This window comes from Agelaius phoeniceus, chromosome 13, assembly GCF_051311805.1.
Source record: "Agelaius phoeniceus isolate bAgePho1 chromosome 13, bAgePho1.hap1, whole genome shotgun sequence".
In the NCBI taxonomy this organism is placed as follows: domain Eukaryota; kingdom Metazoa; phylum Chordata; class Aves; order Passeriformes; family Icteridae; genus Agelaius; species Agelaius phoeniceus.
Window position 1 is genome coordinate 13172843 of NC_135277.1, and position 14894 is coordinate 13187736.

At 37.6% G+C, this 14894-nt stretch overlaps 1 protein-coding gene across 2 annotated transcripts in view; it reads right to left on the reverse strand.

Annotated features, from left to right (window-relative positions):
- Positions 1-14894, reverse strand: part of NEDD4 (NEDD4 E3 ubiquitin protein ligase) — a 51740-nt gene that overhangs the window by 3415 nt on the left and 33431 nt on the right. For both annotated transcript variants that reach the window (XM_054641983.2, XM_054641979.2), the window contains 19 exons: positions 14213-14382; positions 13545-13662; positions 13237-13404; positions 11430-11495; positions 10747-10866; positions 10138-10344; positions 8942-9019; positions 8628-8682; positions 8480-8538; positions 7574-7639; positions 6091-6320; positions 5590-5711; positions 5421-5491; positions 3861-3956; positions 2766-2839; positions 2550-2610; positions 1920-1979; positions 1717-1824; positions 1025-1121 (listed from right to left, as the gene is read on the reverse strand). In XM_054641983.2, the coding sequence (XP_054497958.1) occupies positions 1025-1121; positions 1717-1824; positions 1920-1979; positions 2550-2610; positions 2766-2839; positions 3861-3956; positions 5421-5491; positions 5590-5711; positions 6091-6320; positions 7574-7639; positions 8480-8538; positions 8628-8682; positions 8942-9019; positions 10138-10344; positions 10747-10866; positions 11430-11495; positions 13237-13404; positions 13545-13662; positions 14213-14382 (2026 nt within the window). The remainder of the gene's footprint in view (positions 1-1024; positions 1122-1716; positions 1825-1919; positions 1980-2549; positions 2611-2765; positions 2840-3860; positions 3957-5420; positions 5492-5589; positions 5712-6090; positions 6321-7573; positions 7640-8479; positions 8539-8627; positions 8683-8941; positions 9020-10137; positions 10345-10746; positions 10867-11429; positions 11496-13236; positions 13405-13544; positions 13663-14212; positions 14383-14894) is intronic.

Consider the following 14894-nt stretch of genomic DNA (forward strand, 5'->3'; position numbering starts at 1 on the left):
CCAGGGAGGTGGTAGAATCACCATCTCTGGATGTGTTTAGAAAAAGACTGGACATGGCACTTGGTGCTATAGTCCAGCTGAGGTGTCAGGGCATAGGTTGGACTCAATGATCTCAGAGGTCTCCTCCAACCTCATTATTCTGGTGATTCTGTGATTCATGATGAAAATGAAGACACGGAGAAATGGGAACACAAGATGGGTGGTTTTGTTCACAATCCTTTTGTTTTATAAACAAATTAATGTCCTGTTTATGAAAAAGGAAATGTTTAATCAAAGAGGCAAGTTAGACTATTCAGTCATTTGCACAGCCTCTCAAGCACTTTTGGCCTTAATAAAGTAGTCTAGCAGAAAACATAATAGCTGATGGCAGCTGAGAACAGACCTCCCCTAAGCCAAGCATCCCCACCCTTTGTGGGCTGCTCTATCTGCCTGCCTGCAGTCTGCCCACAGTGGCTTTTCTGGCTTTGCTATTGAAATTTGCTCCCTGCTGTCCTCTGCTTGTCTCAGTCTCAGCATTGTAGGCTCACTACTTTTCTTCTGACTTCGTGTTTAACTCGTGACATTTCAGTGGTCCCCTTTGGAGTATATCCTTACAAACAACTGCATCTGTACAACCATGGCTTGTGAGCAGATAAAAGCAGTTGTGGAACTGAAGTTAACTGCTGATGCCAGCATGTCTTTGTAATCAGATCTTGGATAACTGAGAATTTTCTTCAAGCTCAATCATGTGTTAAACAGGGATTTTTGCAGCTCTTGAGAACTTTAAAAATCCACATTCATTTGAGAACTCCTATACATTTAAAAACTTCAAAACCAGAATTAAAACAATATGTTCCTATATAGAACATGGGAAATGGGATGTAAGTGACTCTTCTCTAACTTTGTTTCTTATAACTGCCAGTACACACTACATTTTAAAACAAAATTTGAATAAAAAATTGACAATGTCTGAAGTCAAACATCAGGACAATGTTGGTATCGGGTTCTTTGTTACTTAATTGTGAAGAAAATCTTAAGTACTCACCATACAGCTCAGCAAACCCATTCATAGGAACACGTGATGTGCCAGTAACAAACTGAAGTAATCTTATTCTCTTTTCAGAGTCCATCATTAAGACTGCCTATGTATGATAATGATTACAATTACAGATTTCTTTTTAAATTAAGGTTTTAAGCTAATTGACTTATGCAAAATAGTATCTACCTCTAAATCATTATCTATGAAATACATATGCATCTCTTTTAGTGACACACACAGTCTAATTCATTGCCTATTGCTTAAAGCTATGAAGTCAACAATTTTTTAATGGCACTGTAACAAGAGTATGGTTACTGGCTTAGCAGGCTGTTAAAATGCTTCCCTTGAAGATTTGGCCCCCTACTTTCTTTGAAGTTTCTTATGTTATGAACTAGAAGCCAAATTCCTGTAATTTATTAAACAGAAGAGTTTAACACCTCTTTAGTGTAACCATGCCAGGAAAACCTACACAAATACTTTTAACCCCAGTCAGACAGGGATATTTTTGAAAAAGTAATCATCAGTATTGCATTTACATTCTTACCATGCATCTCACCTTTAGTTTTCTTACTTTCTCAGGAATTTTAATGGTCAGATAATATTTACCTAACCTTTTAATGAATCAAACTATAAACTAGCAGAAAGGCAGCAGCTTTTGAACACATTTTCAACAAGAAAATTTTAGAACTTCACGATACCTTCCAGAACCACTGTATTACTTGATGGTTTATGTTGTAGCCATTTTTGTATTTTGTGTGTAGTTTCCAATCAGCCACGTCCACATCTCCCAATCCACACATTAATAACTACACAGATAAAAAAAACAAACAAACAACACCAAAGTTTAAGTCAGTAAACTACAGTTTCAACATCATTTGTTCTCTTTTCCATGATCACCTACCTCTAGCTCATTTTCATCAAAAATTTTAATCAGATCCTGTGGTATTAGCTCAAAAAAGCCCTAAAAAAGATGAGGGAAGCTTGTAAAAATCAAGGCAACATTATTTTACTTTTTAGTCAAGAAGAAGGATATTGAGAGGCTTTGGTAAACACAGCCAAAGCAATATATCAAAGACAGATGTTTGGACACCAGTAGTGCTCCATTTCATTATAGCACTTTTAATTGATTTCTCACATCTTTACTCTGCAACACTGAGTGACGAGTATGGAAGTCTGAATATCATCTATGCAATCCAATTGGTACAGAAAAGGATAAATTGCCTAGTTTAAAATCAAACTAATATAATTAAATTAAGTTTAATTTCTGCAGAGGTCATTAAATAGTTTGCTCTGCAGCTAAAGCTGTCAGTCAGAATTGAGAAATAAGCAAATTTTTCAAGATAAATTAAACACCTCAGTAAAAACATACCAAAATATTTTTAACTCTGAAATAATTCAAAGCTGACACTACAAACAGTATCGCTGTCTTTTCCAATACTTTAAAGAAAATTATTAGTGAGTCTTCAGGGTGTCCAAAAATATCAGATGCAACAAACTCTTAGAAGAATTCATTTTGTAATTAGAACTGTACCTCTTTAAAGGCTGTCATTTGTTTCTGTACTCGGCTCACAAATCTCCACTGAATTACAAGACTGCAAAAAAATAAAAACCCAAACAAAACCACATTTAAAATAAAAGTGATTTATATACAAAGCAATAACTTCCTTTTATAAATAAAGCTAACACAGAACCCCTGTGCTAGAGGGCAATCCAGTGAGGTACATTGCACACAGCAGCCACTACTCACTGAATGTAGTCTCTCTTGTTCTTGTTGGTGACAACTATTTCTGATCCACCACTTTTCAGTTCATGTTGATGGGTCTAAATGCAATGCACAAAAGAAGTTTTAAACAAGGTGAATATATAACAGAATTCCTATGTTAATATTAGATCATTCATGCAGCTCTTGAAGACTGCAGAAATTGAGAACTATGAGAAACAAATCCAGCCACACAGGTCACCTAGTAAATAGAATGTGGTACATTTTTTTAAAAAAAGATGTATTATTAAGGGGTGCAATGGGAAACTTCCATTTTTTCTGACCTGCTACAGCACACCACCCAAGACTGCACACAGGTTCACAGTAAGGCACACTTCTCTAACTGCATATTCCATGACCCAGCCCTCATTGCAAATCTCAAGGAAAAACAATTACAGAAACCACTTCAGCAATCATCCCAGTAAGTGAATCAATATACATCTTTGTTACAAAGGGACTTATACTGCTAGAACCTCAGAAGACAAATATCTCACTTTCAGATATCACTGATGTACATTTTCATTGCTTCTTCTCAGGCTCACTGCTGTTGCACAAGACCATAAAGGTTATTATCCTTAGATCTAGCTGGCAACTGCAATTTGGAAGTTTTATACAAGACCTGTGGTATTTCTATATGACTTATCCTAAATAGCTTTGTATTCAATAACAAACTTGTTTATTCTATAGGTTTCTAGTACATCTTAAGAGAAAGGAAACATGTTACCTCCCAGCAATTCCTGCATTTTCCAAAGGAACTCATCCTTTCCAGCCAATCACATAAACCCAACCTCTACTCCAGACTAAATCATGGACTATGGATATCTTAGTCTTGGTTGCCTTCACAGCAACAGCTACATTTCAATGCAAGTAGTATTCAACAGAAAAGCAAAAGCAATTTTTTAAAGCTCTGCTCATTTCCAAGTCCTTTATCACAGCAGGCTGAAATGCACTCACCACACGAGTGGAAAGAGCTGAGTGAGTGAAGGGGTTTTCTTAACACCATACACATAAAATCCCCTAATTCCACAGGTCAAGTATTTTCTTCCATGTTTTTTCTATTCCACATTACATGAACATACTAACCTGACCAAAAAGTTCTTCATCAACTATGAATCTGAGGTCCAGTTCTGTTGGATCATTTTCAAGAATCCATCTCAGAGAATTGTAATATTCACTATCCTAAGAGAAAATTACAAAAGAGTAAATGCTAAATAAAGTAGCCACCCTACCAACTGCAAGAGGTTCCATGACAGCCCAGTGAACACTTCTGCCTAGGGTAATCCTATACTGGATACAGAGACACTGCAGTTGTACAAAGCTCTGAAGACCTTTAAAACCTGATTGCTCAGCAATCTATGTAAATGTCTCCAACAGCAAAATGGTGGTAAGATGGTATAGCACTACCTGAAGTGCTATAATTTGGACTCTTCTCTTGCCTCTCATCCTCAATTTATCTTCCTTTTATTGTTAGGCCTTACTACAAAGAACCTTAGGAAATGAAAATTACGATAAAGCCAAGCACACATGGGCTCCATCCAAAGCAGTGTGACCAGAAGGTCGAGGGAGGTGATTCTGTCCCTCTACTCAGCTGTGCCCAGCTCTGGGACCCCAGCATAAGGACATGGAGCTGCTGCAGCAAGTCCAGAGGAGGCCACCGAGATGCTGTGAGGGCTGGAGCACCTCTGCTCTGGAGACAGGCTGGGAGAGCTGGGGGTGCTCAGCCTGGAGAAGAGAAGGCTCCAGCAGAACTTCCAGCACCTTCCAGCACCAATACAGGAGCCACAGAACAGATGGTGAGGGACCTCCTATCAGGGAGTGCAGTGACAGGAGGGCAGATTTAGCTCGGGTATTCAGAAATTCTTCCCTGTGTGTATGATGAGTCACTGGCACAGGGTGCCCAGAGAAGCTGGGGCTGCCCCATCCCTGCAAGTGTCCAAGGACAGGCTGGACAGGGCTTGGTACCACACCCTTCTAGTGGAAGGTGTCCCTGCCTTGCAACCCAAACCATTCCATCATTCTAGAGCACCAAACAAAACCAAATCAAAACAAAAAAAATCAGGACACATCTATAAATCTATTACTCAAACAGATAGTAACTGCATGCTGGAATCTTAAAGGGCAGCAAAACCAGTAACAGATTAAAAAGACAAAATAAAAATCACTTTGTCCTTGAGCATTCTAGAAAAGAGCTATTATCAGGGAACCAACCAAACAAGAAAAGGGACATGTTTTTCCTCTAAAAATGTTACATTGTATCACTCAATTTTCAGTCCCTGAAAATTATTAATTTTTATAATCAAAGAAAAAAAAAATTTAAAAAACAGGTTAAGATAGGAATCCTGAAAGTATTTATAGTCCATTTTAACAATCTCAGTGTCTAAAACATTTAAGAAAACATCACAGAAAGTTTAGGTTCCAGTTTCCAATACAGCTGAACTGACTTGAACCTGAGTCTAGGTCTTGGATTTTCACTGGAAGTTTTAATTCCTATACAACTTACAGACTTATAAAAGATGAAGCCCAAGACATCTTTGAATTGTGCATTTTCAACCTTCAAAATGTCATTATAGATATATATATATACACACATAAAAATTATAAATTAACATTAAATTTGTCAACATGATAAAGCAAATTACGTACCACAGACTCCATATCATGTAGTGTTATTGGTTTTTGGAGCATCATCTTGTAAAAAGGACGAATAAAAAAGGCTTTAAAGAAGAAGAAATAAATTTAACAGATGCAACTTAGGACTGAAAACACGTGCAATATTAATCTGAATATCACATGACATAAGATAAATACTAACCATCCAAAAGTTTGCCATGGTACACAGCCATTCCAGCCACACGACCTATAAACTTGAAATAAGAGAGATGATCTTCATTGCAAAGCCCAGAGTTCGGATTGATCTGCAGAGTATAGTTATCTCTGAAGAGTTGAAAGAAGGAACAGGGAAGAGAAAGAAAAACAAAAATGTTGTACTATTGGACCAGTGTCACATTTGAAGATCTGAAAGACATCACTTATGAAATCAGTTACTGCTTTTCATGATGATATCTAATATTAAACAATACACAATAGAAGACTATTAGTTTATCAGAAACAACCACCAGGAACTACCTCAGTAAATTAGAGATACACCAAAGAGAAGGAATTAACTCCCATTCATTTTAAAGCAGAGTAACATTCTCTGCATTATGGTTACATAGTGCCTTTTCTGTATGCAGGAACCCCATTTTTAAAGAAGGTACAAGAAATACAATTTCTTTTCCTAAGTTTTCACATCTTCCAGAGCAGTGTTACTTACGTAGCTGAATATTCAAACAATCCATAATAAGGATTAAACATTTCTTTAGAAAGAAGGAAGAACCATTCCCTGGCAACTCCTCCATAGTCTAAACCTTTTTCACCATCAAATTCAATCCAAAGTCTTGCTTTAAGGAAATCTGCTCTCTTTACAGCTATGATTCTTCTGTAAGAATCTTCAAGGATTGTTGTGCGATGAATTTTCATTTCAAACCTATTTGGAATATCACTCTAAAAAAGAGAAACATGAAAACAAAGAATAATGAAACAAAACCCAGCATCTTAAGAGTTTTGCAGAATATGCAGTTTCTGAAAATGGACCAAGAGAGCACAGAAAATGTTTCCTTACATAACTTGGAAACATAACAGAGTATGACAGAAAGAGGCTCCATTTATCTACAATTCAACTAGCAAAGAGAATTTCAGACACTAACTTCTATTTCATGCTAAGAAAATACAGTTAAAGTTCTCACTAGTAACAGCATATGGGCAGTTGCTCTGCATGCAGCAAGGCATGGAGTCTCTCCTGACACTGGACATTTATCATATTACACACTTGATTAAAAACAGCTCACAGTTGACACATAAAATTATCTGGAACCATTTTACCTGACTTATTTCACCTTCTAGTTCAATATCCTATGAGCCTAGGCATCCTGTTCTCTGACTTGAGACAAAATCTACAGTTGTATTTAATTCTTACACTATCACAATTGTATTGTGTGGCTGAGCTCTCTATCTCAGATTAAGATAGTGACATTTGAATGAATGTCAATCTTGTTTTACTAGGCACACAAAAAACAAGGTGCATGTACAATTGTGTGCAGCTTACATGCAGCTCAAAGTGCACAGGCAGACTTGGCAGGTAGAAGGCAAAGCATGGATCTAAACCCAAAGGTTATTATATATGTAAAATACCTCCCAAGGATGTAAAATTTGATTGAACTTGTGCAGACTCATTGTTATCTGGCTGTCCAGATGCTATTTACAGTCTTTTATGCTACATGTTATAAATATACCTGGCACTGCCACTTCAAACTAGAGTTTGGAAACAAGATCCATAAACTTCAGATTTTAAGGCTGTAACAATTTATTGCAGTCATCCAGAATGATCATGATGACAGTAGAGATTTCTACACAGACAGACTAAAATCTATTCTGAGAACTTTCCATATTCTGACTTTCAAAAACTATTCCATGCATGATTAGTGATTTCCAAACTTTTCTGTTGGCAGTCTTACTTTCAGGGTCATGACATTGGAACCTTTGAGAATTTCTACTTTTTAAATTAGATTGCTTACAGTCTTCATCATTGCATAAAGTCACAAACCCTGCTGTTAGAGCAAATGCTAATTGTTATGAAGTTGGTGCTTCACAAATGTATTTGTGATCAGACAGTAAATTTACCTTCCCTATAAATTTGCTTTCCCTTGTTTAGGGGCCTAAGTTTCATAACCTTCTGCTGGATTCCTACTGATACTGACCTGTTTCTTCAATTTCTTTCTGAAAAATTCATACTTCCGCTTATAGTCCCTGGAGTAAGGCACAGCCTTTGGGGAGAAAAAAAAGAAAAAAAGTCTTGTGAAACACAGACAACCCATTTAAATTCTGAGATAACAGGAATACATGTTTTACTGAGTGCCAGGGGAAACTTCCAGTTTATAAACACCAGGAATGAAAAGCACTTCTCTGTTCAGACCAGATCCACAGAATTCATGCTGTACTTCCCCATTAGCTGATGGAACTGCCTGAGATCCCTGAGTGGCCCAGATCAAAGTGACCAAAATGCCTTTGGTGACGTCCATTTCCCTGTTGGATCATGAGAGACCTGGCTACAAACACCTCTATTTTCCATGGACAGGGAAGGTTGTTTACAAATGCAGGCTATTAATAAACACAGATATCAGCTGAACACTAAAACCCATCTATAATTATAATGTAAACCATCTTTGCAATTAGTTCTGGTAATTTCACACTGCAGATTAAGTATTGAGGCTGGATAATTATTTTCCAGTTGAAAATCAATTTAATTCCTTCTGAAGCCCTTTTTTTTTTTTCTTTTTCTTCTTTTTTCTAAAATTTACTTCATGAATTGAGCTAGTATGGACAAGAAATAAATAAGACTTCCCTCACACACTTCAAAGTCCTCCCCCCAGTCTATAAGGAAACTTTCTTACTACCACGGGAATTGCTTTTCCTTTCTGGCATTTAAAGACCATTTCCCTAGAAAGGTCTCTAAACAGCTTTTAAAAAGAAATAAAATAAAAATGCTTTGTTCAGACACCCTGAAAGTTGCCCTTTCTAGACTAACTGATAAATGACAAGAGTTTATTTGGATTCTATTAACAGTGTTTCTGAAAAATATGAAAATCTACATTAGGAAAGCTTACTGGTCCAGTTATTGCCACATTCTGCAGTCGAGGATCCTCCCATTGGGTTCTCTTGGTATCTGCAAGAAATTTTTAAATTAGTTCCATTAATTCAAATAATGGTCACAAATAAAATGATGAGTAGGGAAGAACACTACATTGTACATACTGTGGTTTATGAAGAATATTCTTCCATCTGTGTGAGTTCTCTCTTCCCACCCTGGCTGTAAAAAGACAACATTTTTATTACACTTTTAAATTACATTTTTATAATAAACTTCTGATCATATAGTTTGCATAGAACCCAACATGATCTGCAGTTGAGGGCATTCCTCTCCCATCTACTGTCAGCACTGAAATTCAAAACAGTATCTTTTGTAGGAAAAAAGCAAGCTGCATTTTCTCATGTGCAAATTTCAATAATGCTAACTTTAATAGTTAAATTGTTTCATCTGCAAAACAAGTACAAAATGGTTTACTTACTGGTAATGGGCCCAGGTCAACTGGATCTAGGGAAGTCTTTCTCCTTGGATGAGCAGAAATTTTCAGTCTTGGATCTTCCTTTGAAAAGAAAACAAGCAGCATGTTAAAATCCTTTTGCTGTTTTGTTTTTCTTTTAATTTTTTTTGTTTTTATTAATGATTTTGTCAAGAATATGCCTAGTACTAATTAGGTAATGATTGCATATTCTGCAGCCAGAGGAATCCTTGTGGATTCTCAGTCCTCCATAATTTACAATCATCTTCTAGTAACCTCTCACTTTATTTTATTTACATACATATAAATTTAAATCCCTCATTCACCTCAATTTTTGCGTAATTCAGTTGAATTACTCTTTCCTCACCATTTCTGACACACTTTATACTTTTTGGGTTTGGTGGGGATTTTTGTTGTTTGGTTGATAGGTTGGGGTTTTTTGTGGGAGCTAGTATGAAGGTGGTTGTGTTATATGAGTTCTTTTCATCTACCTGGAGAAAAAAAATACCCAATTTAAATCAATTTCATGCATTTCTCTTTCCCTTTCACCTGCCAGTAACTCTGACTTACTCTGGAGATGCTTAAGCCCATCTAGCAGCACTGCCAAGTGGTGTGCAGTGCCCCTCTGTGGAACTGCAGCTGTACAGCTCCCTCATCCATATGGCACTTGCACCTGCTCTGCTCTCCTAAGCATTCACAGAAATTTGTGTTGTGCCCTGTGATAAATTCAAGGGAATGGATTTCCTCTTGCAGGTATGTTTACAGAACTCATTGCTGTGAACACCTCCTATAAGCTACCACAGTTCTGCAATGTCATTTAGGAGGGGCTTAAATCTGCAAAGCAGATTCCTGTTTTCCTCCTTCCAAGCTAAACTTTCAAGCACCAATACAATTAGTAAAATTGATAATCTTCTACTCATGATAGGTATTGTAACTTGGCATTTTTATTACATATCACTCAGACTCACACAGAATACTTTGGGTTGGAAGGGACCCACAAGGATCATGGAGTCCATCTCCATGGCCTGTACAGGGACTGAATGCACCACCTTGGTTTATTAGCACCATGATCTGACCATGCTCCTGAACAGACAGACCCAGCTATCTTGACATTAAGAAACATATAGAAGCTTGCTGAAAGCAGCAAATGTTTGATTCAAGAGGAACTAGAATTTCAGTTCATGAGAACACTTTTCCATTACCCATGTTGTAGTTTTGGTGTTGTGGTCAATAAAGAATGGTCTCCCATTGGGTGCATGTCGGACTTCCCAGCCTTTAGGGAGAAATCCTTGCTCCATTTCAGGCTGCTGCTGAGAAGACTGTTGTGATGAATCACTTGATGTTGCTTGTGGCTGTCTTGCTACAGAAATACTTGATGCAGGTGATGCCTGACTTGTTTCTGCAGCCATCTATGGTAAATGATCAAAAAACATCCTATTAAATCAAAGACCTGTAAGTCAATATCTTTTTTTCTATTAACCCATATTTTGACTCATGAAAGCAGTTTCATAAAGCAAGTCCCTGGCAGATTCCGTGATATCAACCACACTGACTAACATTCACTGATTGTAGTGAAGGTTAACAGAAGCTTTCCAGCCTCCTCAGTCAGCTACCACTCTCCAGAAGGAAGAATGACTGCCATAAACATTACTGTTGCTAACTCTCTGTGCAGTCTCTCAGGTATTTTATGTGGTACCTTACAGTTTATGCCTTTTGCATGTTCTATTTCAAAGCCATCTCCACTTCTATTACACAAGATGCTTAAAAGGCTCAATGAATAAAAACATCAGCAAATTGAAGACAGGCAGTACCTGTACAACTGGTTTTATCCAGGTAGTGGTTCTAGAATTGTGATCTATATAATATGACCTTCCTTTTTCATCTTGTCGTTCTTCCCAGCCTGGGGGTAATCCAGATGAAGTAGGCAGTAACTAAATATTAGTGATAACAGACAAAAAACAATTAAGGAAACTATGAAACTTACTGCGAAAAGGTTTTCCTCTGTCAATTTAAAACAACAAAACTATATTCCAGAAGGTTCATGACTTTTATGAGCTGGATAAAATAGATAAGAAGTATTTAAGTCCTTTCTGAATAGTATGAAGTAATAGAATTTTATTTTTTTGTTTATACAAAATTCAAACTCCTCATGTTAAAGGATTCATTTTTATACCTGGTTTAGGCTGATCCAGCCTGGTACTTCTGGCTATGAGATCAGTTTGCAGTGTCACCATAAAAGCAAAATGGAATGTGGTATAGCTTTTAATTAGAAGTAAACAATTAGAAGGCAAACCATTTGAAAAATGAAACTCATATCATCAGGGCAAGACTACTTCCTTCTGCAGGCTATGCATCAAGATAATGCTAAACAAAGCTGAAACGTGGAAGCTTTACAGCTGAACCAGACCCATAATGGCCATGGAAGGCCAAATCTCATTTGAGATGTCAGCAGCTAATACAGCTAAAAGCCTGTGTTTTTTGAAAAATGACTTACCACTGGATGTGCAGGCTGCTCTTCAAGTCTGTATGTCTGCAGACTACCTCTTCTGCTGGAATGGTTCTTGAAGGAGTGGAGAGGAATGACACATTAGCTATTACTGCAGCTTTAAGGATGGCAGCAAGCAGCCAGCAATGGTTATCACACTTCAAGCTAGTACAGTTTCCATCCTGAGCAAAGTGTTGTATTTATTTCAAAACATTATTTAATATCGTATTTTTCAACCTCTTGTTTTAACAGCTAGAAACATCAAGTTCACAGAGTCTATTATAATCTTAGAATGATAGAGGCTTGTGAAAGTTCAGATTACTCTAGCAATAGATGTTTTGGCATGTAAAACATTAATTACAAATAGTTACAGAACAACTGAATTTACAGTATAGAACTTTTTGTGCTGTCAGTAAAGTCTGTGATAGAGCAGAACTAACACAACTTTCCAGAGAGTAAATTAGGTCAATAATGAAAAAGTATGAAAGTCTGAGATAATCAGTTTGAGAAGAGCTAAATCCCTAGACTTTGCCTAAGTGTCCATCTTCCTGCCCACAGCCACATTTAGATCTCACTTGCTACTTCATTAGACACCTGTATTTCATTTTGCTCCAGAATTTCCACAGCTAATTGAAGGATTTCTTCCTATCCACATACTACTGAAGTACTTCAAAGAAAAAACATTATTAACTTCTAAAGTTTTTTTGGTGGGGGAGTGGGGTGTTATGCAGGTGAAAAAAGGCAAGACTGCCATTCTAGCTGACTCTTGCAAATAATTTGAACATCTGCTTCTTTCTTTGCTCAGGCCACCCAAGCAAGCTGAAATAACAGTTTCTTTGCTACCCATTGAATGCTGAACAGCAGAGATCAAGTAAAGTCTTGTTACTTTCACTTGACTGTTTCCAGCGACACTAGTGATACATTTGTACAAACTCAGATAAACATTGTCAATTCCACATTTACATTTGGAAGGGCATTCGTAACATCACACAAACTAATGATTATTTCAATACTAAAATCTAAGAGACTAGATGGCCTGGGTCACCTCTAAAGGCTTTCCTCAATGGACAGTGGATTTCTCACGTCACATATCAGGTTACAAGGCTGTTTGTGGAGCTCGGGTTTCACAGGACAGCTGAGCTTATTTAATTGCTTGCTACCACACCACCAAAAAGTCGAATTTCACCCTGGTTACATGCTCCTGCTGTTTCCCCTCTGCTACTGTAGCATTTGTCAGACAACCTAGGATGCTGTTTCAGTTGTTCAAAGAGCAAAAAAGCAGCACTGGGGAAAAGAGAGTAGTCTTCTGCTGGGTTAGCAAGCTGAACAGTCTCATGCAGAGGTCTGGCAAGTTCCACAGCTGGCACAAGGGCTGTGGAGCTGTATGAGCAAGCTCCCTGTTTTGCTGCTAAGCAGGTTTACACAACCCAATCATAAAAGCTTATCCCAATATTCAGAATGAAAAATGGTCAATCTTTGAACTTTTTCTAATTGGAAAAGTAACTCACATAGCACAACTCCCTGAGAAATAAGCTTTCAAGAAACAGATTTTTCATTCGTAATTTTCAGCACTCTACAACACTAGGCTAAGAGGTAGATTTACAGACTGAAAAATAGTTCACACATATCTGTTTTAACCTCAGGCAGAATTCCATATAAGCAAAGCAAAGAGGAAGAAAATGCTTGCTTAGATGGGATTCTACAGCAAAAAGACTATTCTTAAAGTGTGTGCATTTGAGATGAAATTAAAAATATAATTCCTAAATAAAGTATTTATGGATCTAATTCTATCAGAACAAGTAGAAAAATAATTTACAGCGTAGGCTGTTGACTGGCCAGTAGCTGGACTTCCAGAGGTAGTAAGTCTGTTACTCAATTCTTCTGCAAGATGACTCTGTATATCACAGCTACTCTGCGAGAGAGGTATTTGAACATTCTGACTGCTGTACATTGTTGCCTCATCTTCAGTTATAATTTCCCAGCTCTTTAAAAGGAAAACAAAGGGAAAACATTTTTAAAAAGTAGTTGTAAGTTACAATTAGTTAAGACAAGCTTTCTGAGTAGGCTAGGTTAAAACCACCAGTTGCATTTCAGCAAGACATCAGTTGAGCTGCACGGTTTTACCTCAGGGGAATCTCTGTTGTCGGTGCTCTCCGTATCCTCGGATATCTGTCGCCGGTGAGTGAACACGTGCTGGGCCTCCAGCTGCACACTGCCCAGGTCTGCAGCAGCCACACTGTCCCTGGAGGGCAGCGTGGGACAAGTCAGCTAACAGCAGCCTGAGTTTATCTTTCAACAGTAAGCCAGGCTAACAGCAAAAACATACATCACAGTCATTCTGGCAGAAGAAAAAGAAACAGTCTGGGCGATATAAATTAATGTAAACTGTTTAAGATGAATAAGCATTTATGTCAATGTGAAGTGTAAGCTGAAGAACTGGGTAGCATTCTGGGGCGGGGGCGGGAACAAAAAAAATAAGGCAGCCAATTTAACAAAGTCCCTGATGGAAGGAAGAAAACAGGCTGAAAACTGAAAAATTATTTAGCTTCCATTCCTATAGTTGTTATCTCTCCAGCTACAAGCCGTTTCTATTTGAACACAGTTCCAGAGCACAGTACAGTCACAATGATCACTAGCCAGTGACCACTGCATGAGGGCTTCCAAGTGAAGTGAGGGAAAGCTCTCTACTAATTTTCAAGCTGTTCACTTTTCATTTTTCCTTGCTTTCAATATAACTAGGGTGAATCACATTAGCTAATAAAAGACTTGAATTTGCAGGCTAAAAGACTTACTGTGCAGTTGGTCTTTTCCACTGTGTTCTTCTGAACTCATGATTGACATAGTAGGTCCTGCCGAGGATGTCTTGTCTCTCTTCCCAGCCTGAAGGCAGTGGAGGAGATTCCTGCTGCTGCTGTTGTGGCTGGCTAGCAGCCTCTGGTTGGTCCAATATAATCCACCCAGGCTGAAAGACATAATATAACTACCTTTAATACTACAGGAGCAGAAAAACATATCTTAATTTTTCAAGCCACTCCCCCTTTTAAGGTGTAGTTCATCTTAAGCCAGTAAATTTGACTCTGGTCTTAGTGTGTTTATTTCTAAAAAATGACAGGGCATATTATGCATGCAGAAATCTTATTTTTAACTCAAGATCCTTAAATATATTAGTACCAGAGGTTGTTAATTCCAGGAAAATAAACAGCATTCACAGAATACATTAAAAGCTTAAATACTGTCATTTCATAATATGCTGCAAATGTATGAGACAGGTGAACACACCCTTCTGTAACAAAGTTTAATTACAGCAAATCTGGCAATGCTGAATAGAGTTAGTTCTGGAAAAGAAATCAATTAATCTGCAATGGATGTGCTTAAAAAGATCACATATATATGGTAGGTAAGATCAAAATGTCCCTATGGATTGGAGAGAGTTGAAATTCTAAAACCAGAGAGATGGTAGTGTCTGCCTGGAGT